Genomic DNA, 24,213 nt, shown 5'->3' with positions numbered 1-24,213 from the left:
CATTATTAATTTAATAACCTGTTTGTTGAAAATGCTAAAACCAAAAAGCTAACAGATTTCTCGAACTCGAATGAACGTGCTCGACTTTTAGCTTTGGTTTGAGGAAAATCAAAAAATTTGTTGGTTGAATATAATTAACAATTGGCCAAGACGAACTTGGGTTTGTTTATGTCTGTCATTTGAAGTTAGGATTCGAACGAGAGCGGTCGATTTGTTGAGTTTGTGTTGTTAATTATGAAGTGAGAGGATGTGAAAGGTGAAAATTACACTATTTAGCTAATGTTGAAGTGTCTGATCAAAGTGTTGAAACTGGGGAGGTGGAATTGGTGAGTAGGTTTGTTGATTATTTCTTTGCAGATGATAAACTATGAAGAGCAAGAGGACGACCTTCGCCATGAGGACCTCTAATGCGAGTGAGTTGAACACGTTATAAGAATGTTTGATGGAAAGAGAGGGCAGTAGAATGGAGATGCGGGCCAACTCTTAACGGATAGAGCAGCCCGGGCAAATTAGCATAGCATAGCATTGGTGTCTACCCGTAGTTGCTACTCTGTTATTGGCCAGGACATCCAAGAATTGCTCCGTGGACCACAGATGAAGAGTAGGAACCAATCATCACCACTTCGCAACTTTCAAATGTCCCTATCATGCTAGCCAATCACAGCGCCGGCCACGACCAGTGGTAAGACACGGGAAGTGGATAGGAATTTTAGTCCGATACTTGAGTGATGAAGACCGCTAAATCGGCTGCGTCTTCGACAAAGTATCACGTGAGGTTTGAGGGTGTTAGTAAGATGGGTGTGAAGCCAGGATTCACCGTGGTAAGTGATGCGGCCGGTCAAATCTATTTATAGTCCTTAATTCTTCGTATGTTCTTGGATTCATTTTGGAAGCTTTCCAATTCGGTTCACCAAGCTTTTTGTGGTGAATTCTGGTCGTGTTGAAAGTTCAATATTCGCCTAACAATTATTATGCAACCAGTAAGTGTCCTTCAAATCAACTTGCATTCAATATTGCTTTCCTGTTCTTAGGTTCACTAATTCTTATAGCATTCTTAATCCTTCTAGACAACTAAGCCTCGATGGTCTGGTGGTTAGCATTTTTGTCTGCTGACCCAAAGGACGGGGGATCGAAACCCGCCGCGAGCTAATGAAGTTTTCGTTCTTATTCAAGTGTTCAGAATTCCTTCTGGATAGAGCAGCCCGGGCAAATTTAACAAAATGTTGGTTAATCCAAATAATTATGGGTATATTTTTGCACAATAATTTATCTTATGTAATTCTTGCGAGGCAAGGCCTGCTTTGATCGTGTTTGGTTTGCGTCGTTGTTTCGCGCGGGAGAAAAAGAAGAAAAAAGAGTTTTTACCCAAATGCCACTTATTTATCATTATATACGCGCTGATCCCTGTTTTGCCTGATGGGATTGGAAGTTTAAAGATAGTTCGAGGATCCGTCTTGTTCTTGTTCTATGTTTAGGCGGGGCCAGACAATGCCCAATGATCTCGGAATTGGGTCGCTAAGATCTCTGCCATTCTGAAATGGGTCATTGGAAGCAGCGCGAGGGCTGTCACCACCTAATACCCGGGACTGAGATAAGCTGTATCAGCATAACCCAAGTCTGATACAAATTATACTTTCCCATAATTTCGCTGCCGGCCAGCGGGTATTGGATTGGACCACACACACACACACACATAATTTATCTTATGTGATTCTTATTATCGGGAATCGGAGTACACATCTTGTTGGCCAGAGTCTGTTCTAACCAAAACCAACCAGAAAAATCAAAATATTGTGCTCTAACATGGTTAAAACTGCTGTCCCAATTCGCCCCATGTGTCCCGATTGACCCCAGTTTACGGTACATTTATTTACGTACCTTTTTTCAGTTTATAGCCGAAATTAAGAATTTTGTATTAAATTACTAATAAAATTCACATGTCTATTTGCAGCAAAAGGTTCACTTTGGTGAAAATTCTGCGTCCCACCACAAGAAAAATAACTAAGCCTGAGACCGTTGTAGATGATGATGACTTATCGGATGATTTCACAGTGATGGTAAGTGAATACAACACTTAATTTTATACAGCATAATAAAAATATAAGCTTAAAACTTGGTGAATATTTTGCTCGGTTTCTATTTGTAAGGAATTCAAGAGAAATTTGTAATATGCTTTTTGATTATTTTTTTAGATTAATGCAACGTATTTTTTTAAAACATAAGTCACACTTTACATGTTTTTAACAACAGTTAAAAAAAAGTTTTGTTTTGATGCTTTTTAACAGTAATTTAACGACTCAATGGTTTTCTGTAAGTTTTTTGAAAACATTTTCTTACTCTGGCCTTCTATTTAATATTTATAAGTAATAACACATTCGATTGAATTACGATGTAACACACAGCTGAAAGGAACTCCTAAACTCTGTTATGTACCTAAATGAACTCATTGTAACTTGATTATTCACAAATAAACCGAATTGAATTGAAATTGAATTAACGACTTAATGCAAAAAAACAAATTATTTGTTAAATTTTAGGCAGAATAAATGCTAAAATAAAAACACCAGCAATAATTTGTTAGGCATTATTACAAAATTTACTGCAAATTCAATAAAAATATTGCTAACAACAGCTAATTATTGACTACACAGCAAAAAATCCGATGGTAAAATCGCATGCAAAAGCATGCACATCACCTTCGTCAAAATAAACACTTAATATTACATACTGCATGTACATTTTTTCAAACACAAAAAAAAAGTTGTAATCGACGGGATTCAAACCCAGCACCAACAGTACGGACTGGCGCCTTAGCCCACTCGCACGAATCCCCCACAGACCGTTATTATGAAAAAAAAAATTCCACCCGAACCAATGATTGGACATGGTTCCTGGGACCATTCTGCACCTCTGGGCCGAGTTTCAAAATATTTGCCGGCAGAAATTTCGAATACGGTCAGTTTTAGTGTATCGAGTAGAAATTAAGGAGAAACCACATGTAAAATGCGTAGGAAAAGATCAAAGTTTCGATGTTTTAACTCCGAAGCATCACTGGTCATGTTTTTAAATTGTACTAACATGTAGCAGAATGATATAAAAACGATTTACAGCACTGACTTAGCCGGATTTAGCCTAAGTCAAGTGACTTAAGTATATTATTTACAAGTTTATACCTTAATCTTTAAAAAAACTCCTACATAAAGGAATTTTCAGTCAAAGAAAACTATACCGCACAAAAATAACTTAAATTGGGGTGACATTGAGCCATGGGGTGACATTGTACCAACAAACACATAAAGATTGCTTTGATAAGTATGAATATTATGTTAGTTTATTTATTTGTAGACGGATTAATTTAGTCTATTTATGTTCCCACAAAGCAATATGATGATATTGCTACGCAAATCTGCTTTTTCTGTTTAATTAAAACAAATTAAAATAAATTTAAAATCTCCTGGAATCCATCAAATTTCAAAATTATGCTCACTTTTTACAGTCTTGAATCAATTCCTGTGGAAATCAAATAAAACAATCAAAATATTAGAGCAACCATTTTTTTACGTGGCAAATTAGTGACATTGCAATTAGAATAAAATTGTTTTTTTTAACCGTTTACAAATTTCAACCTTATGAATGAAATCCGGAGAGTACTTCAGCTATCATTTAGCTCATATATTTTTGTTGCCCTGTGTAATGATTATAATTAGCAAAAGTTTAATGACATAACTTCCCACAAGATTAATATTTCAAACCAACTAATTATTTTCCAACATTGCAGTTAATGAAATATGACATTTAATAATTGATAAAAGTAACTCATAGTTAGAATTCAATAGAACATATAATTGATCATCAAAAACGTTCACTAATAATGCATTCATCCAAAACAAAACCTACTTCTGCCCAATGGAAAAACACAGCCAATCTTAAAACAAGCTTGGCATATCTTATGAAAACATAGAAATAGTACAGTCAAATATCAAATCAACTCAAATTGTTCGCTCTACAAACAATACCAGGGGTGAGAGACAACCACGTTTAACACTCCACCACCGAACCCAGTATAGTCAAATACGTACAGGCGATGTAAGTTTTCATTGTAACATGTCCTAAAACTCTTGTTGGGGTCAAGCGGTAAGGCTCATGAAACTAAAGCTTTATCTATATATTTTTTTAATTTTTCGTGCTTATTGAACTTTTTATGGCAGAGGACAACATAATTTAAGAACAATATTTGCAACGATTAAACTTTGCAATTCAAGCTTATCGAGCTTGTTGTTATGCTACCTGGCTATTATAAAATCGTAAAATTTGGTACAATGTCACCCCATGGCTCAATGTCACCTCATTTTAAGTTATTTTTGTGCGGTATAGTTTTCTTTGACTGAAAATTCCTTTATGTAGGAGTTTTTTTTAAAGATTAAGGTATAAACTTGTAAATAATATACTTAAGTCACTTGACTTAGGCTAAATCTGGCTAAGTCAGTGCAGTAAATCGTTTTTATATCATTCTGCTACATGTTAGTACAATTTAAAAACATGACCAGTGATGCTTCGGAGTTAAAACATTGAAACTTTGATCTTTTCCTACGCATTTTACATGTGGTTTCTCCTTAATTTCTACTCGAAACACTAAAACTGACCGTATTCGAAATTTCTGCCGGCAAATATTTTGAAACTCGGCCCAGAGGTGCAGAATGGTTCCAGGAACCATGTCCAATCATTGGTTCGGGTGGAAATTTTTTTTTTCATAATAACGGTCTGTGGGGGACTCGTGACTCGGCCATCAGACCGATGAAAAGCTGTAAGGATAAACGCATATATGAGCTTGACATTTCGGTCAAGTAGGTTTCCCATACTGATGGGCTACATATTTCAGGGTGTAAAATCACATAAAATTACATAAAATAATGCAATATTTATTTTACACCCAGGCCTTTTACACGCAGCTGGATTACAACTTTTTTAGCTGTGCAACAGTAAGGACTGGCGCCTTAGCCCACTCGGACATCAGACCGATGAAAAGCTGTAAGGATAAACGCATATATGAGCTTGACATTTCGGTTAAGTAGGTTTCCCATACTGATGGGCTACATATTTCAGGGTGTAATATTACACAGAATTTCATAAAATAATGCAATATTTATTTTAAACACAGGGCTTTTACACGCAGCTGGATTACTACTTTTTTAGCTGTGTACATGTACGAATATTTTTCTGTATTCAAGTAAGAAATTAGTTAAAATATAGCTAGAAATTCGGCCCAGCCTATATCGTTAGATAATTAAAGAAAAAATATATCAACACTTACATAAATTATGTCTAATTAAGAAATGTTTTGTTATAACCCACTAATAATTTTCTGCATGCAAAAATATTTCGGTTGATGCAACGAAAAAAAAAATTGTTGAATAATAGTTGAAAAATATATCCCAGCCAGTTTTTAACAGAATGTTTCAAAATATTTCAGCTGAAAACAAGAAATTTTTAGTTGCTTTTGATCGGCTAGTCATATGCAGCCCTCTCCTTGGACCATCGAGACGTGTACCGATTTTGTAGAGCCAACCGTCATAACGTGCTCTCCTTCACAGCCACACTCGTGGGTTCTCGACTCCTGTGACCATCGAGACGTGTACCGATTTGGTAGAGCCGACCATCATAACGTGCTCTCTTTCACAGCCACACTCGTGGGTTTTCGACTAGGCTCCTAGTCGTTCCTCCTCTGATCGTCTCTCCATTTCCGCTGGAGAGCCGAAGTGATCTGCGTCACCGCTCCGACGACCGCATTCCACTTGGCGATGTCGCTGCACATTCTTCGCACCACATTATCCGGACTGGTGTCTACTCCGATAATGGCCAGCATTTCGCTTCGCGCTGCCTCGAAGCGAGGGCAGCCGAACACCACGTGCTCCGGTGTTTCCTCGCAATCGACGCAGTCCGGACAGAGAGGAGACTCTGCATGTCCGAACCTGTGCAGGTACTTCCTGAAGCAGCCATGGCCCGACAGGAACTGTGTGAGGTGGAAGGTGACCTCTCCGTGCCTTCTGTTCACCCACGCGGATACGGACGGGATAAGCCGATGCGTCCATCTGCCTTTCTCCGTAGTGTCCCGCTCACGTTGCCACCTTGCCAGCGATTCGACTTTCGCAGCTTCCCGGATACCTCTCGTGCCTCTTCGGGTGTATCGCACGATGTCCTTCTCCAGTGTGATGCCGATGGGGATCATTCCGGCTATAACGCCAACCGCTTCCGACGAGATGGTCCTGTACGCGCTTGCAACCCGCATGGCCATCAGTCTCTGCGTTCTGTCGAGCAGCGCTCGATTTCGCTTCGTCCCCAGCGCCGTCCACCATACCGGTCCGCCGTACCTAAGTATGGACGTCGCGACACTTGCCAAGAGACGGCGCCTACTGCTTCTGGGTCCAGCGTTGTTCGGCATCATCCTCGACAGTGCCATGATCGCCTTCGCCGCCTTCTCGCAGGCGTAATCGACGTGGCTGTTGAAGTTCAGCCGGTCATCCACCATCACCCCGAGGTACTTGAGCGCTCTCTTCGAGTGCACTACGTGTTCCCCAACGTGTATCTGGGCCTGCTGCACCTTTTTGTGGTTACTAACCAGTATCATCTCCGTCTTGTGGTGAGCGATCCGCAGCTTCACCTCGAGCATCCAGTTCTCGATCATTGCGATTACCTCCATAGCCAGCACTTCGACCTCCTCGACATTTTCGCCGGTTACCGTCAGCACTATGTCGTCTGCAAAGTCAACAATCTCTACGCCGTTGGGTAGCCCCAGTGTCAACACTCCGTCATACATTCCGTTCCACAGTGCTGAACCCAGAATGGATCCCTGCGGAACTCCCGCGGTAACAACAACGGTTTTTTGTCCATCGGCAGTGTCGTAGACCAGCACGCGGTTCTCGAAGTAGCTCTTCAAGATCATGCACAAATAGTCAGGCACCTTCATTTTGTGCAGCGCTGCTGCTATGGCCGCCCAGCTCGCACTGTTGAACGCGTTCTTGACGTCAATCGTGACTATTGCGCAGCAACGGTTCCCCCTGCGTTTTTTCCTCCGCGCTTCGTCGGCTTTCTCGACCACTTTCCGGATGGCGTCCACCGTGGATCTCCCTTTACGGAAGCCGAACTGCCTCGCTGCTAAGCCATGCTCGCTCTCCGTGTACTTGGTCAGCCGGTTAAGGATGATCCGTTCCAGAAGCTTTCCGAGGGTGTCCAGCAAACATATAGGCCTATACGATGATGGGTCCCCCGGTGGTTTGCCAGGCTTCGGCAGCAACACGAGCTTTTGAACCTGCCACGGGTCGGGGAAGTGTCCTTCGTCCAGGCATTTCTGCAGGACTGTTCGAAACCTGTCCGGGAATGCTTGAACCGCCGATTTCAGGGCGAAATTCGGGATTCTATCCGGGCCGGGAGCTCTCTTCACCTTCAATCTCTTCGCTACTGCCACAAGTTCTTCGTTGGTGATCAGATGACCTTCGGCGTTGCTACCCCCTTCGTCGTTGTACGGTGTAGGAGGCCATGTCGTTGGGTCATGTCTTGGGAAGAGCCCTTCCACAATGACCTTCAGCTTGTCGGGACACGTTTCAGCCACCATCGACGGGCCTCTGATCTTCGCCATCGCGACACGATATGCGCTCCCCCAAGGGTTTGCATCTGCGTCTTGGCATAACTCCTTGAAGCAGTTTGTCTTGCTGCATTTGATCGCTTTCTTGAGCGCGGCCTTTGCAGACCGGTACTCCTCTCTGCACTCCTCTCTAGTTGCTTCGGATCTTGCTCTCTGGACTCGTCTTCTGGCGCTGAGGCAACTTGCCCGAAGGGTACCGAGTTCTTCATTCCACCAGTAGGCTGGACGACGACAGTTCCTTGGCACCAGTCTCCGCGGCATGGTTGTGTCGCATGCTGTCACTAGTTGTGCTGTTAGCACGTCGGCACTCAAGTCTTGGGGACCATCACACCAATGGAGCGCCTCCACGAAGAGACCTTCGTCGAAGTATTGCAGCTTCCATTTCCTTCCGTAGGACCGGCTGCTCTTATCTGGTACAGGGGCTCGTCTCCCGATGCTGTACCGGATCGCTTGGTGATCGCTATGGGTATAGTCTTCACTTACCCTCCAGTTCATGTCGGCCGCCAGCCGCGGGCTACAGAACGTAACGTCGATAATGGACTCACGGCCGTCTTTGCGGAAGGTACTGCTGGTTCCGCGATTCGCCAGCCTAACGTCCATTAGGCTATGCCCCCTAGCATTGGTGCATCTGCTACCCCACTCGACTGCCCATGCGTTGAAGTCACCTCCGATGACGATCGGGCTTCGTCCGATCAGTTCGTCGGTCAGACTATCCAGCATCTGCTGAAACTGCTCCAAGGTCCATCTTGGGGGAGCACAGCAGCTACAGATGAAGGTTCCGTTTACTTTGGCGATCGCGAATCCTTCAAATGCTCTCGAGACCACTTCCTGTATGGGGTACCGCCCCATCACGTGTATCGCCGCCATTTTTGCTGTATCCGCGACCCAGTTTCCATTGTCGTGGGGAACTCGGTACGGTTCTGCAATAATTGCCACGTCGCAACCCGTCTCCGCAGTCGACTGCCACAGCAGTTGCTGTGCAGTGTCGCAGTGATTGAGGTTCACCTGGGACACCTCCATTACTTTTTGCCCGAGGCCAGCTTCTGATATACCGGGCAATTAAAGCCACCCGTCGTGTGACTATTGCCATCTCCTTCTTTACAGAGCATGCACTTCGGCTTATTTTTGCAGTCTCTTGCCATGTGGCCTTCTCTACCACACCTTCTGCAACTGTTGGTTTGATCGGGACCGTCGCAATTTCTCGCCTGGTGACCGAAACCCATACAGCGGAAACACCTCGTCATCTGCTGGGTCACTCGAGGAACAGGCCTCAGTGGGCACACCGACCACCCTACTTTGACCTTGCCGGCTTCCAGCAGCATAGACGCCGAAGGCGTCGATAGTCGGATCGACGCAATTTGCGTGCCGCCGTAGGCTTTCCTCAACCGGATTGCCATCGGTGTCGTACGGTCATCCAGAAGAACGATCAGCGCATCTTCTAGCTCTTCCTCCGTCGTGATCTCGTCCAGGTTCCTGCACTCGATCGTTGTCTCCGGCGATAGCGCCCTCACCTTCGACTCGTAGCCTACGGCTTTCTCGACGAGGGACTTAAAAGCTGAGCTCTTGACCGCGGGATCATTTTTCAGCTCAAAAAGCATCGCGCCGGTCTGGGTGCGCCTGGTTTTAACCACGTTCTCGCCAAGCTCCTTGAGTTCCGGATCGGTTCGTGCTTTCCGGAGGAGGTCAGCGTACGAAACACCTTCCTTCACCTCGACCACCAAAGCCTCGCCTTTGTTACGCTCCCTGCGAAACTTGGGTTTTTGTGTGTCCTCGTTCTGCTTCCCTTTTTTCTTCCGCTTCTTTTTCTTGACCTTCTCCCATTCCTTCTCCTTCCCTGGGTCTGGTTCTGGCTCCTTCGCTGGGTCCGGACTGTCTCCATTCCCCTGCTTCTGCTTCTTTGCGTCCTCCTCCTCTCCAGGCGTTTACCTGTTCCTTTTTGTGCTTGGGCCGGGCGGCGTTTTCAGTTCTTTCTCCCGTAGCGCTTCCTCCTCCAGTTTTGCCTCCAGCGCTTCTTCGGCTCTTTCAGCTCTCAGCTTCAGTGAAGTTCTCATCACCACCAGCGAACTGTTTTCGCGCTCTGCAGCAATGATGGCTGCCTTGACTCCATTCACCATCTGCTTGATTCTGGTGTGGACGTTGTTTCTGTCCCTGATGAATTCAAAGAGCTCGTTAACCCTCCTTCTGACCTCCTGCAACGCGGTCCTTCCGAGCAGGACTCCATCCTGAGGGGTACCGCCGGCGAAGTTCAGTACGGATGACTTGGGAGTTTCCCCTCCAATGACTCCTATCTGCTGATTCGAAGCAGCCGCCTGGTTCAACACTGGGGATCTCATCACCTTCCCGCTTCCACGGAACGCGCTCGTCCTTCCGCTTGCTGTGTCGCCGCCGTTTGACTCGCCTCCTGCCATTTCGACGTTTGCGTCCTCTTCTATCTCCGTGTTTTCCGATGCTTGGGGCGCATCGGGACCCTTTGTTGGTTTGTTTCACTTGTCTTCATTTTGAATCCCACGAGTCGCTAGGAAATACGGTCCGCTGCGCCAGTGCCCTGCCGTGACGCAGTAAGGGCAAATTACGTGTGGGGTGACACTGTTATCGACTGGGAATTTGTTGAACCCCCAGCCATGCATCCTCGACACGGGTCGCGTCACATCTTGGATTCGGGGTTTGGTGAGGTTTTGGGCTAAACACTTATAGCGGCGTTCGATCGCTTGACAGAGGTGTTTACGGACCCATGTGGTTTTTTTCGAAGAAATTAAACAGAGCCCTTGTTCAATTCCGCCACGTCCTAGACATCCTCCGCTGCTGGTCCGGGGCGATGCAATGAATGTATGCAATCGCCGACAGCTATCCGCCTACTGCAACTCGCCCGGTAGCTGGCAGCTAAGCTCCGCAGGGACCCTCACCTGTCCCCACGGTTCACGGGTGTGTGTGTGTGTGTGTGTGTGTGTGTGTGTGTGTGTGTGTGTGTGTGTGTGTGTGTGTGTGTGTGTGTGTGTGTGGGGCTGTTTTCGTTATATTGATACCTTTCAAACATAATTTCAAGTCGAATTTAAAAACCTTACTAGCTATAATGTTGAGGTATACAAATGTAAATTAGTTTATGTGTGTATGAGAGTGTGATGAGTTAATCTGTTCTTTTTTCATGTTTAGCCCAAAAAATATTTAAAACCGCGTAAAATCTACAGAATCGGTCGATAAATCCAAATCTTATTCAAAATAATCGTTATAGCGTAGTTATTTAATAATTAGGTATACGCGTTCTTGATCATTTTGCTGTCGTTTCGTTAGTCTGTCAACTGTACCAGTAGATTGATACAACCCAAATAATGTGTTAAATTTTCACGGTGAAAAACTCATTTCTATAGAATCGTTTATCGAAAGACACGCTGACATTTAGGATAAACCATTAGCGCGCGTTTTTAAATTTTTCGACTCGATTGTGAGTAGTGGGACCTCGCGGTTACTCTGCAAAGTGTTTTTCGGAGCCCTTTTACTTGACATTTTATTTTTCATAAGTCCTTCTTTTATCATCGTTGATTGGAAGGCACGCCGCCGGTTTACTTCGTTTAAGTTATTGTTTTAATTTCATTACAATCGGTTACGTGGTGTCCTGTTTTCTTTTCGATTATATTCGTTGATCGTAATAATTTATTCCAACATGCAGATTTACTATTGACTCATCAAACTATCGATTTTATGAAGAGTAAAGCGTCTTTTATTTACTATTTTTTAAACTTGCTCAATTTAGATTGTATACAAACAGTAAAAATATACTGATAAGTCCAGCCCATAGCACTACTGCTCGGTTGACACGCGTTCGATTAAAAAACTTTTTTAAATAATCAATTATTTATCTTTCCGCAGCCGGCTGCCCAAGATTTAAAAATTTTCAACTGATAAACAAAATGCTCATGGTCACATCACTGCCACTCGTGAATCCTGACCTCATACCCATCTACTAACCCCCTCAAAACTCATGTGATACTTTGTCGGAGAAGCAGTCGATTGGGCGGTCTCTATCACTCAAGTATCGTACTAACATTCCCATCCACTTCCCCGTGACTCTACCACTGGTCGTGGCCGGCGCCGGTATTGATCAGCATGATAGGGGCCTTTGAGAAGTTGCGAAGCGAGGAAAGATAGCGCCCACTCATCTTCCACGGCTCGTGGATGTAACTTTTGGAGGTCCTGGTCAATAACGGAGTAGCAACTGCGGGTGGGCACCTATGCTTATGCTTATTAACCCCGTAAAAAAAATCCGACAATTCGCATAACTAAGTCGGGTCTAGCCGGGTGGTTTCGGCCGATTCGTTGGCCAACGAATCGGCTGACCGGGCAACAGACTTCTGTGTAATCTTTACATAAGCGTCTGGTGGAAAATCGGTTGTCGAAATCGGCCGACGGAATCGGTTATAAAAACAACCGATTTTTTACCGATTCAGTCTGTGAATAAAAGAAAATCTGACTCAACCCAATTTAGTCGGTCTATTCGTAGGGCAACTAAAAATCTTACTCCTGACGCATCCCGACAAAATCGGCAACTGGTTGGTTGTTTTTGATTACCCGATTTCGTAGGGTGTTTCGTCAGGTCGAGAACTGTCAATTTTTTTACGGGGAACCATTTCCGTTTTTACACTCGATCATTCGCACATTAGACTTTGTTCGAGCATGACAGGATCAGCTCGAAGAAAATTTGGAGTGGTTTTGGCAGCCCTGCGCTTGCTGCGATGACAGTCGTAGCGACGATGGCTGCACAGCCTGCTTTGCTGTCAAAGACGACGGAGAGCGCGCGAAACGGCGTATGCGAGACAGCAAGTGAGCCGAAGCAGCAACGGCGCGTCGTTGACGACGGCGCAACAGCGAGAAAGAGAAAGAGCGACGCACGACGACGGTCGTGCGAGAAAATTTTGGCGCGCAACGAAGGAGAAGAGGACGAGGAGAAGCCTGCGCGTCGGAACAAGAGCAAGTCTATCGCAAGCAGCCGAACCGGTCGGACGTCAAGTCGAGCGCGTCGCGATCGTCGGAGGAGACACTAGTTTTATTCACTTAATTTAGTTATAGTTATTAAATAGAAAGTAGTGAGAGAAAATCTAGTGTTTTGTTTGCTTGCGGTAATTCCGACCCTCCCAACTGGTTCCCCAAGTCCGCCTGAAGTGAAGCAAGAATACAGTCCGCTCCGATCAGACTTTGTAAAACCTAGACGCTAAATACATAAAGATAAAACCGTGATTCCCCGATTATTCTCTTACTCACGCGACTATTCCACTGCTGCCAACAAAAGTGACAATTTTTTTTGAAAAACATATTTTTTTTTAAATTCAAATGCAAAACGCCCGCTTCTATAAAGTTCAATCAAGCTCATATTTGGGATTTGAGCTCAGTATGCCCACCGTAACCAGCTCCTTAATGCCCGCCAAAATGTAATTTTTGTTACATCCTTCTGAGTTTGATCATAGTAGCTGTTTATAATAGGAATGAAGAAAAAAATGATATCTTGATGAAAATGTACATCTTTGTCCAGAGTTAGACCGAGATTTTAGAGGTATTTTTGAGGTCTTAGGTGATATATTAGGTTTTTAAACTTCTAATCGAGATAAAATCAGTTTTCACCGACAGAATATTTTGGGAATCGATTTTTCTGACTCAGAATAGTCTCCCCAACAACCTCAAGAAGGAATTTCCGTGGTGCATGCAAGTTGCATAATAATCCCCTTATTACCCACCGTGTGACTATGTGTTCCCGGTGAGGTAATTTGTCCAAAGTGGCCACCGGTTCCGGCAACGCGGAACATCCGTCAAGCAGTTTTTTTTTTTTTAGTTTTTGTCATTCAATCGACATTTCAGCCAATGTTATGAAACGTTATTTGTAGTACATAGGTATACTAACTATATTTGGTCAGTTCAGGGTATCTGTGGCCACTCCGGAACCGATTCCATGGTACACGCAAATGATTCCGATGATTGTGATATTCAAAAGTCGACCTGTTGCTTATCAAACTTCGTAAAATTGAAGTCATTAATCATCTATTATCATGCCGGTGTCCTTTGACTCGATCGGACCACTCCGGAACCGGTTACCGGTGGCCTCGGAGAAAGTGTACAAAGTATAGAAAAAGTCCTTTCATGTGACATATCAAACTTCATGAATTTGAAGATAATGACCACTTAGATGCATGTCGATGCCTTATGATTCAGTATGGAGATATTTTTTTATTCAGGAAATATTTCCGATGCACTTTTTATTGGTTCCGGTTGATTCGTCTTTATACTCCAGTGCGCTTGCAATTAGTAGGCTACAAGATAATACGCAGTTGAAATCCCATTGCACTGTATCCCGTTATCGATTAGAAGATACAAGCCCTCAAAGTTGGTTATTAACGCGTTAATCAACGTGTTATTTAACGACGTTAATTAACGTGCTCCGTTCACGTTAAGATCAACGTAGGCTCCGTTCGCGTTCACGTTTATGGTAACGATTAACGATTCCGTTAAGTTAAACGTCGTTAATTTAAACGTTTAACAGCACAGCTCTTTTTTCGCATGTTCAAAAATTGAAGGGGTCGTACCACCCCCCCGTCACAAGTTATCAAAAAACGAACCTTGGATTCGTGATCAGGGACAAAAGTTACCCCTTAGAACAAAGTTTCACGCAAATCGAAAGGGGTCGGGACAACTGATGTGTGAGTTGGCGGAGAAAATTACCCAGATGAATTATTGATCTTAATATTTATCAATAATAAATGTGTGCTTTTCACTTCAGGAAGCCTCCTGGCGCTGCAGCGTGTGCCGTAGAAAGATGGCCTCGCGCGTTTTTCTACCACCACAAGAATCAACCGACTCGATTCTCGAGATTCCGGTTCTAGAAACTCTTCAGAGGCGCCATTCCGATGTGAAGTTAGGATCGACTCAGTGTTTGGGCGTATCTAATGGCACTGCACTGGCGCCTCCTCGTAGTCCAGAACTAAGAAGACATTCCGATGTCTCACCAGCATCGTTGAAGGAGTTGGAAAAACTCAAAGGTCTTTAACAATCCTTGAAATTTGTAAGGCACACTCATGTACAAACCTTATAATTTCAGGCACAAACGCATCTGACACAGAATGGAAAAAGGGTCATAGTGCATGCCCTAGCAGATCTTCGAGTCCCCCTCGACGCATGGAGCTCGAAACAGCTGCTTCTAGAATTGCTTCAAGAAGACCGTCAATGCGCATGACTCGCCAACGTAGTTACGATGATGAGATAAAATCAGTCAATAATGAACCAAGCAAAATAGAACCCATTCTAGGTTTACCAGCTCCCATGCCAAGAAGGTGATGCTTTCAATATTTAGCTTATAAGAACACGATATTATATACAGTAGTTGTTCGGTAACTGGGCGTTGTTTAACTGGGCTGCTTTTTAACTGGGCGCTCGATAACTGGGCTATAGCCTAGTTAAAAAGCAGACAAACGTCAAAAAACCAAAACAAACCGAAATGACCGAGGGGTTATAGGATGCCAAAAGCCTGTTCAATAAATAAAAATACTGTTTTCAAACATTTATGTAATTTCAACTCACAATTAGGAAATATGAAAAGTAAGCATTGTGAATAAATTTGAGAAACATTTATTTTTATATTTCATCAGGAAAATATTATGCATCGGTGGTCCCCTCGTTATTTTTCGTTCAGCCCAGTTAGCGAGCAGCATTCGGTGACTGGGCTACGTTCTCAGCCCAGTTGTCGAACAAGTACTGTACAATGTATGACATGAGAGTTGGTCTGGTGAGGCATAGTCTAGCTACCTTCAAGACCGCTTTATTGTTATTATCTTGACTTGACACTTTGCACAATGGCGCAAATCAAGTTTTCTTTTTTTTAATAGTTTGATGCTATTTTTTAAATAGAAAATCTGCATACGATGTTTACGCGCCAGGCGTTTTGGCAAGTGCTCTGCAAAATGCCCAGTTAAAAGAGCCTGACGCGCCTGGATCAAGGAGACCTTCGTTTAAAATTCCTGTTGCTGATAACAATTATGATAACGAAGAATGTCCCAGCCCAGATCACATTAACCAAGCAGTATTGACTGTGGATGAGGATCGTAAAACTAGAAGGCGAGGATCTCAACTGTAAGTATTTCTAAATGTTGAAGCAACTAGGCAAAGCTTTCCGAACATTTTTACATCATCAAAATGTAGTTGGCTGATAATAATCATTTAGTCTTTTAAGAAAATAGATATTCCGGGTGTACTAAAGGTACACCCGGTACACTTAACCCCCGGTGGTTGGTCACTTTTTCGTTTGACACTTTTTTAGTTTGTACCCCGCCAAAATCAAACTAAAAAGTGACGAACTGTCACTTTTTACACGGCGCTCACGCACACTATCAAAACAAACTTTTGGTAGTGTTTGTGAACTCCGTGTAAAAGGGGTGTCAAACTAAAAAGTGACCCCGTTAGTTTGACAACAGTTGGTGTCAAACCATCGGGGTTTGAGTGTAGAAACAGCATCATCAACGTGCACTGCCCCCATGAAAAAAAGACCGATGATGAGAAGGAAGCATTCTACGCGACTCTGGAGGAGGTGTATGACGGCTGTCCGCGGCAGGATGATCCTTATCATTGGGGACATGAACGCTCGGTTCGGAAGGGAGGAAATGTTTCGACCGACAATAGGCCCAGAAGTCTTCATGCGGTCACGAACGAAAACGGTCAACGCTGCGTCGAGGAACGGTGGCTGCAATCCCGTGGAATGGTGGTCAGGAGCACATATTTTCCTCGAAAGGACATTTACAAAGCCACCTGGACATCACCTGACCAATAGACCTTAACACAAATCGATCACGTCCTGATCGACGGCTGGTTCTTCTCGGACGTAACGCATGTGCGCACCTTTCGCGGAGCGAATATTGACTCAAAGCTGTCGACGGTGTACAACCAACGCCGAAGTCGGCGGGCCCCTCCGTTCAACACCGCGTGTCTGCAGAACGGAGATGTGGCCCACAGTTACGCGCAGCAGCTGGAAGCGGATGTGCCAGGTGAGGAGGAACTTGGCGCAGCCTCGCTCGAGGGTGGTTGGAGCCGCATACGCTCAGCCATCGGCAGAGCAGCGATCCGAGTTAGTCGAAACGATTGGTACTGTTGTGGTCTGAACCACAACTCACCCTATTTGCTCTTCTACGTGGGATACGATCATAAAATAAGGATCGGTCTCGGTAGAAGAAGGATAGGCAAAAAGAGAAGAAGGACTAGTTATGTTGAATAAAGAGGCTGCGCGAGCAGTCCGTCAGTCTTAAACGGGAATTCCAAACGTACAGTTAATTGAATATCACATCCCGAAGAAAATAAGTTGCATCAGTACGACGACGAGTGCCAATAGATTACCGCCGAGAAGAAAGCAGCTTACGACAAGAAGCTGCACAAGGCGACGAGAGGGAACGTGGAACGATACAGACAGGCTCGTTATCGGCAAGTCGCGATTTTCAAGCTCAAGAAGCGCCAGCAGGAAGACCGAGACTGCGCGGAAATGGAGCACCTATGCGAGCTAACGAAACGCGGAAGTTTTACGAGAAGGTGAACCGGTCCCGCAAAGGCTTCGTGCCGCGAGCCGACGTGTGCAGGGACAACGAGGGAAACCTGATCGTAAACAAGAGCGAGGCGTTGGACAGGTGAAAGCAGTACTTCAACGAGCATCTCAACGGCGATGAAGCGAACGGAGACAGCGATGGAGTCAACCTTGGAGTGCCCGCAGCTGATGAACAGTTCTCAGCACCTGATCTAGAAACGGTGAAGAGGGAGATCAGGAAGCTGAAGAACAACAGAGCTGCCGGCGGATCGGTTACCCGGTGAGCTCTTCAAATATGGAGGAGAGATGGCGAGGGCGCTTCACTGCGTGATCTCCAAGATCTGGGAGGAGAAGAAGCTACCGGAGGAATGGATGGATAAAAAAGGGCGATAAGCTGGACTGCGGCAACTACCGTGGCATTACGCTTATCAACGCGGCCTACAAAATCCTCTCCTAGATCCTCTGCCATCAGCAGTCACCCCATGCAAGGAGGTTTGGCGGGCTACGGGCGGGCTTCACTGGCGCGCTCACCACCACAGACCAAATATTTTGTCTCCGACAGATCTTCGAGAAGTTTCGTGAGTACAACGTGCCAACACATCACATTTTCATCAACTTCAAGGCGGCCTATGATACAGTCGACCGCGAGCAGCTACGGCAGATTATGCACGAGAAAGGATTCCCGGATAAACTGACTCGGCTGATCAAGGCTACCATTGGATAGTGTGATGTGTCACGTGCGTGTTTCGGAGGAATTAGCGGAATCACGCTGAGGGCTGCGGCAAGGTGATGGCTTACGAAGGACGTCGGCTCCCCAAATCTCACCCCTCTAACTGTGGATGGTGATGAGTTGGAGGAGGTGAGCGAGTTCGTGTACTTGTGATTGCTAGTAACCGCCGACAACGACACCAGCAAAGAGATCCGGACTCGTATTTTTGCTGGGAATCGTGCCTACTTCGGACTACGGAAGACCCTCAGCTCGGACCGAGTGCAACGCCGCACGAAGCTGACGATGTACAAAACACTGATTAGAATGGTAGTCCTCTATGGCCACGAGACTTGGACGATGCGGCAGGAGGACGAACATGTCCTTGGAGTTTTGGAACGGAAGGTGCTACTAACGATCTACGGTGGAGTGCAGGTGTCTGGCGGAGTGTGGCGACGACGCATGAACCACGAACTGCACGCGTTTTTTGAAGAACCGACCATCGCCACCCAGGCGAAGATCGGAAGGCTCAGGTGGCCATGTGGCCATGTCGCCCGAATGGACGAGAGCCAGCCTGTCAAACTGCTATTTGACCGCGCTGAACCAGCTGGCGGAACGGGCAGAAGAGCAGGGAAACCGCGCGCACGGTGGGGAGATCAAGTGAATGGTGGTATCCGGAAGATCTGTAACCTGGGAAATTGGAGAGTAGCAGCATAATACCGAGAAAGATGGAGGCTTCTTCTTGCTACAGCACGCGTACCTGGTGCGCCCGCCGCGGGCTTCAAATCAGCAACCTCTGGATTGTGAGTCCAGTGCGCGGTCCAATTGATCCACAGGGCACTTTTAAAGTTACTAATTATTGTAAGAACATAAAGATTTGATTCAGCAAATCACGGTTTATTTTAAGAATATTTTTAAAACGTGCAAGTCACAAGCACTCTGATATTTACATGAAATTTGTAAGCTGCAGAAACCTTTCAGTTTCAAACTATTTGAGCCAATTGAACACGTCTTCGGCACAGGTAAATTTCAAAAAACATGTCCATACACAAGCCATACACTGAAAATACGCCACACGTTTTATTCAAGTACCCAAACACTTGAATGATTGAAGAGAGCCACATCATAGATTTAATTGGTTTGTGTTTCAACATCAATCCAAACCACTCTCAAATGCAAGTGTTTGTGCTCAAGCTTTTCATGTTTTTTGCTCATGAATCTGCCCCACTGTCTTTAACTATTCAAAGTGATGAGGAACACACTTGAAATTGATCTTGAGATCTACCCAAAACAGGCACGATTCAAAGTCAAAGTTATTTTCCACTTGAATTTAATTTTGTTTCGAAAATATTTATTTTTCCCATGCAACATTTTGAGCAACTTTTGTTCTACGAAAAACTTTACTTCTCTTGTTTTATGTTTTTCTTGTTTTATTTTTAGTATTTAAATTTGCATTTACCTTGTTTAGTTTATGTTTGTTTTTGGTAGTATTTGGCCTATTCTACCACCTAATATAATTACATTTTGCCTATCTAATTTTTTCATGTTTTAAAATTTTATAGAGTTCTTCTTTCCAATGCTTTTTAAAAATCAAAAATCGGTTGGAAAATTGATTTTTGGCGATTTTTTTAGATCGAAGCCCGTCTAAAGGCGGGGTTAGGTTGTAGAGGGTTAATGTGTTTCACTGATTGATTTAAGCGCGACATTTATCGAAGGCTAGAAGCGAGGCTAGAACGAGTAGCACAAAAAATTTCCCCGTTTTCAACTGGTTAGGGACAGTAGATGGAATTATTTCATGACCAATCACCGAAATTTCAACAACGATTGATATTTGAGTGCTCTGTACAACTAGGCCAGATCATGTGCGAAACACTTCGATGCGCTGTGGGAGTTTTGCTCAGTGTATTGAGTCGATAGAGCTCGACGTGTCTCTGGCAAAATTGCTAGATCTTTTTTGATTATTTTTGATTTTTTTTTCAGACCCGACATTTCAGCACTGCGAGGCAATCAAAACCCAAATCAAATGCAAATGCCCGTATATCAATGCCCTGCGTTGGAAGATTTGGAGGCTCCTCGACGGCAGACATCGTTAGATGGTGAAGCTATCAAAATTGTTATTCATGACGTCGATTCTGGTCCGCTGTGTGCATCTAAGCGCAGAGTTATATTGCAAAAGGATCCGGCGGATAAAGCTCACAGAAGTACATATTAATGTTTACTATTGTTTACTTTAAGGAAAATTTAGTAAAGTTATGCTTTTTTCAGCTCGCGGTTTCGGAATGCGTGTCGTTGGAGGCAAGACGGGCACTGATGGACGTCTTTTCGCTTACATCGTTTGGACTGTTCCCGGTGGGCCAGCAGAAAAAGGTGGTTTGCAACAAGGTGACAAGGTAGGTCTCACCTGAATGTCATTGCGTGTGTCGAAATTTCAATAATGCATTGACTATATTCGGTGCTGCTAAACACTTTTCCTAAATGTCATATTTTAAGTCACCTTTTCAAAAAACCAAATATTAAATTCCATACAGACAATGTTACGAAAGAATCTGATTTGATTTTGTAGAAATCAGATTTTTGAAAACCAAGGACGCATGATAACTGCGTTTTGCCCGCCTGAAAAGTCAAAATCACTTAATTCGGCGCTAACATTTCGAAAAGCGTCATAAACATAGGCTTTGCGTGAGACATAGCGCTTATTGAAATGTTAGCGACGAATTGCACTTTCTGATAAATTGGGTACTAAAGCCCTATGTAGTTTTTATGTACAACGATAAAAACACGATTAAAAACCATTTCTGATCACTTTTTTTCATTTTAACGCAAAAATTTTTTTTTGTCAAGACAACATTTTTTCGATGGATCAACTATGGTCCCCTTGGAAAGAACTGTCAAGTAGGAGCTTTTCTGTCAAGAAGGACCGCGGGGTTAATTTTTCAAAATTGATTCAAAAATCCATTTTTAACTCTTTGTGGTCGTGCAATGGGTCATTGTACTCAGAAAAATAAGCTTTATCGCTGTAAACAATAATATCAGCAATCTAAGCTTCATTTTAGGACCCAATTTAACGCTAAGTCATGATTGCGAGATTTCTACTCGAAACTACCCACTGAGAAATTTAACGCCCCGATCAGACCTTGTAAGACCGATTTTGTTCTACCATCAGACTGATCTGGTCGTTACATTTCTCAGAGGATAGGTGTCCGAACCCACTGAGAATTTTGGCTCGAGCCTCGAGTCGATCTGGCTCAAGATCGAGCCAAAATTCTCAGTGCGAAGGCTTGATTGTTGAGGCCAGGGCTGCATAAAGTTACCAACCCACTTAGAGCGTCTAATTTCCCGGGGTTACAGAATTCCCGGGAAACGGGAAATTTTCAACAAATTTTAAATTTATCAAAAATTGTTCTGATTCTAATTTTGGTTAACATTTTGCAACAAAATAGTATAAAATAGCAACTATAATGGACAAAATAAGTGTTACGTTCAATTATTGCTTAGGCTGCATGTAAAAAAACATACAACTTCAAGAAAATATATAAATTTTCTAAATATCTGTCTTTCAATTCGTACAAAGTATCAAAAAATAATTATTAGTATTTTGTATTGATAAGAAGTAGCTATAGGTATAATCTTTTAAATCAAAGTGTTTGGAAAGTGAGTAAAATGAATCCATGCTCCAAAATGATAAAATTGCTTTTGAATACGTCTCTGTGGCCAGTTTGAGAGAATACGATAAAGAATAATATTGATAATTTAGATTAAATGAAAAAAAAATCATGTAGCAAATGTGTTTTTCATGACAAAAATTTATCCAGAACAAATCTAAATGGTTTAATCTAATGAATAAAACGATGAGCATTGAATTTACTTTAAAAATCTGCTATTCACTTGAAAAACAATTTTTATGTAATCACAACTCAAAGTTTTCAATTGTTTGGAGCGAGTATTTGAAATATGATTGCATGTTTGGGGCACTTTTTATATAATACGAAGTAGTTTTTTTTTTATTAAATCTTACGCCTTTGGTAGCTCTAAGGCTCTATAAATTTTCAACTTTTAACTGTATTTTCTCAAACACTTTTAAACAAATTAACTCAATTTTTCCTGCAAAAATCCTCTTAGAGACATTTAATGATACCAATTCAATTTTCTTCCAATTTGGTCATGGTAAACAAAACGTAAAACAATAAATTTTGATCTTGGGGGGAAGAGGTACCGTTTTTTCAAATGATATTTTACATGTTTATTTTCATTTCATAATATCGCAGTTATTTTTGCCCAACAAATAAACAAGATCAATTCCTAGTTGTGAATGCTTCAGAAATTTATAACATCTGAAATAAATCTTGACATGAAATTTTTAGACGGTCTGATAAGTTCAATAAGAACAGTAAATTGAATTTGATAACATAAAATTTAGTGCTTTATTTTTTTTAAGTTTTAAAAATGACCTTAAAAGTTAAGAAAATGTATAGTTCCGCTTGAATTTCGGGAATTCCCGGGAATTCCCGGGACGGGAAATTGGACGCTCTAAACCAGGGGTGACCAAAGTATGGCCCGCTGACCCATTTTGAATGATCATGTAAAATGGCCCGTGGAACACTTATATAGTGATTTCTTACTTTTTTTCTAATTTAAGGGTATTTAAAAAAAAATATGGCAATATTTTTTTGATAATACAAAAACGAATGATTAAATAATATTTTTATCCCCATTTTACGAAACAAATATGTTGTACAAAAATCTTAATCGTTAAAACGAGTATCAATGTGAGTGAAACCAGTAAATATCGTCAAAAATTTCATACATTTTTTAGGAAACGTTTATAAACGTAAAAGTTGACTTACTTAGGTAGAAATCTGTAATATTTGCAAAAATATAAGAATTCCATTTTAGTTTGAAATTCATAATGACCATTTTCATGAACTGAACATCAAACTTCCCACGAGATTCAAACTCATGACAGCTGAATAACGAATCTGATTGTCTACCATCTTATTCAGGCAGACAAAATGTTTAAATCGAAGGAATTAGGCTGTTACAAATATTTTACAATGCTTTTGTCGACCAACGCACGACTCGAATGTTTGAAAGTTGGCTCAAACTCTATGGCAATTTAAGTGCAATCCGCTGAAATCAATCAAAAAAGTTTAGTTAGTCTTTTTCGCTAAAATGTTTTTCTTCGTCGAATCTTACATTTTTTTTAAATATAGAGATTGCAAAACAACTTTACAACTTTAATGAAAAAGTACATTCAACTTATTAAACTTTTTTTAAATATCTAAAATAATCAAATCAACAATACTGATAGAAAACTGTAGTTTCGTATTTTCTATTACTTTAATTATCGAAATTGTTATTGACGAAACTTTTATTAATTAATGGTATGTACGTAAACATAACAGAAATTTCAAAAAACTTCAACTGATTTTTTTAGTCATTTAAATAAAAAAAAAGTATTTTCATTTTTTTAAATAACCCATTCTGTAAATTTGGCTTGCAAGCTAATTTAAGCTTCAAATTTGGCCCGTCCTCCAAAAACTTTGAGCACCCCTGCTCTAAACCCACTGTTCACATGAATCAAACAGTTTCTATTTCAGTTCTCTTCCAGCTTGTGACTGTGCGCCTACTGCATCAATCCGACCTCTGCCGCCTGTCTCGTGTCGGTCAGTCAAAGGAAAATGAGGGAATGAAAAAAATAAGTTTCACTCATTCAATTCATGTCATACGACAGACTCTTGAAAGCTTAAGTAAACACTATTTTGAAAATCAAAAGTTTCAAGATGGTGCAAAACACTTAAAATAATCGTTAATTACATTTCCACGCATAAATAAAAACTTTTTCTTAAAAAGGTGCAGGTGGTTATGTTACACATGACCAGTATGACAAAGAACTTTGCAAAATGATTGTTGAAATTTTCGATTAGAATGTCCGGTCCAAATTCCCCCCTTATAATAACCGTCCTATCGAACTAAGGGGACGGAAATTGCAAGTGGAGCTGAAATAGAAATCGAAATGAAATCAATTTACTTTCCTTCACCGCTTGAAAGTTACCAAGATGCGGGAATGTTTTTGCAAGGCTGTTGCAAGCAATCGGCGGCAGTAAAGGAAATTTGAACAGCAGACATTAAAAACTACCCTTTACAGGGCTCTTAATGATTACGAGATAGTTATTCTAAATTTCCAGAAACAGATTTTCACAGTGGCACAAAAAATGTGCATCGCAGTAGTCTATTTATTACTTCCTGCCTAATAAGCAATATATTTTAATTGCTTGATTTCAGATAATGGCCAAATGCAACTTTTTATGTCCAGTATCAAAAATCATT

At 42.5% G+C, this 24,213-nt stretch overlaps 1 protein-coding gene across 7 annotated transcripts in view; it reads left to right on the top strand.

The window, feature by feature from the left end:
* Positions 1-24,213, top strand: part of LOC6050578 (regulating synaptic membrane exocytosis protein 2) — a 122,793-nt gene that overhangs the window by 13,100 nt on the left and 85,480 nt on the right. For all 7 annotated transcript variants that reach the window (XM_038265273.1, XM_038265272.1, XM_038265275.1 and 4 more), the window contains 5 exons: positions 14,400-14,658; positions 14,718-14,949; positions 15,524-15,745; positions 19,867-20,087; positions 20,152-20,276. In XM_038265273.1, the coding sequence (XP_038121201.1) occupies positions 14,400-14,658; positions 14,718-14,949; positions 15,524-15,745; positions 19,867-20,087; positions 20,152-20,276 (1,059 nt within the window). The remainder of the gene's footprint in view (positions 1-14,399; positions 14,659-14,717; positions 14,950-15,523; positions 15,746-19,866; positions 20,088-20,151; positions 20,277-24,213) is intronic.

Source organism: Culex quinquefasciatus, chromosome 3 (assembly GCF_015732765.1).
Source record: "Culex quinquefasciatus strain JHB chromosome 3, VPISU_Cqui_1.0_pri_paternal, whole genome shotgun sequence".
NCBI lineage: Eukaryota > Metazoa > Arthropoda > Insecta > Diptera > Culicidae > Culex > Culex quinquefasciatus.
Note: the sequence above shows the minus strand (reverse complement) of the source record. Positions and strands in the feature narration are given on the sequence as shown.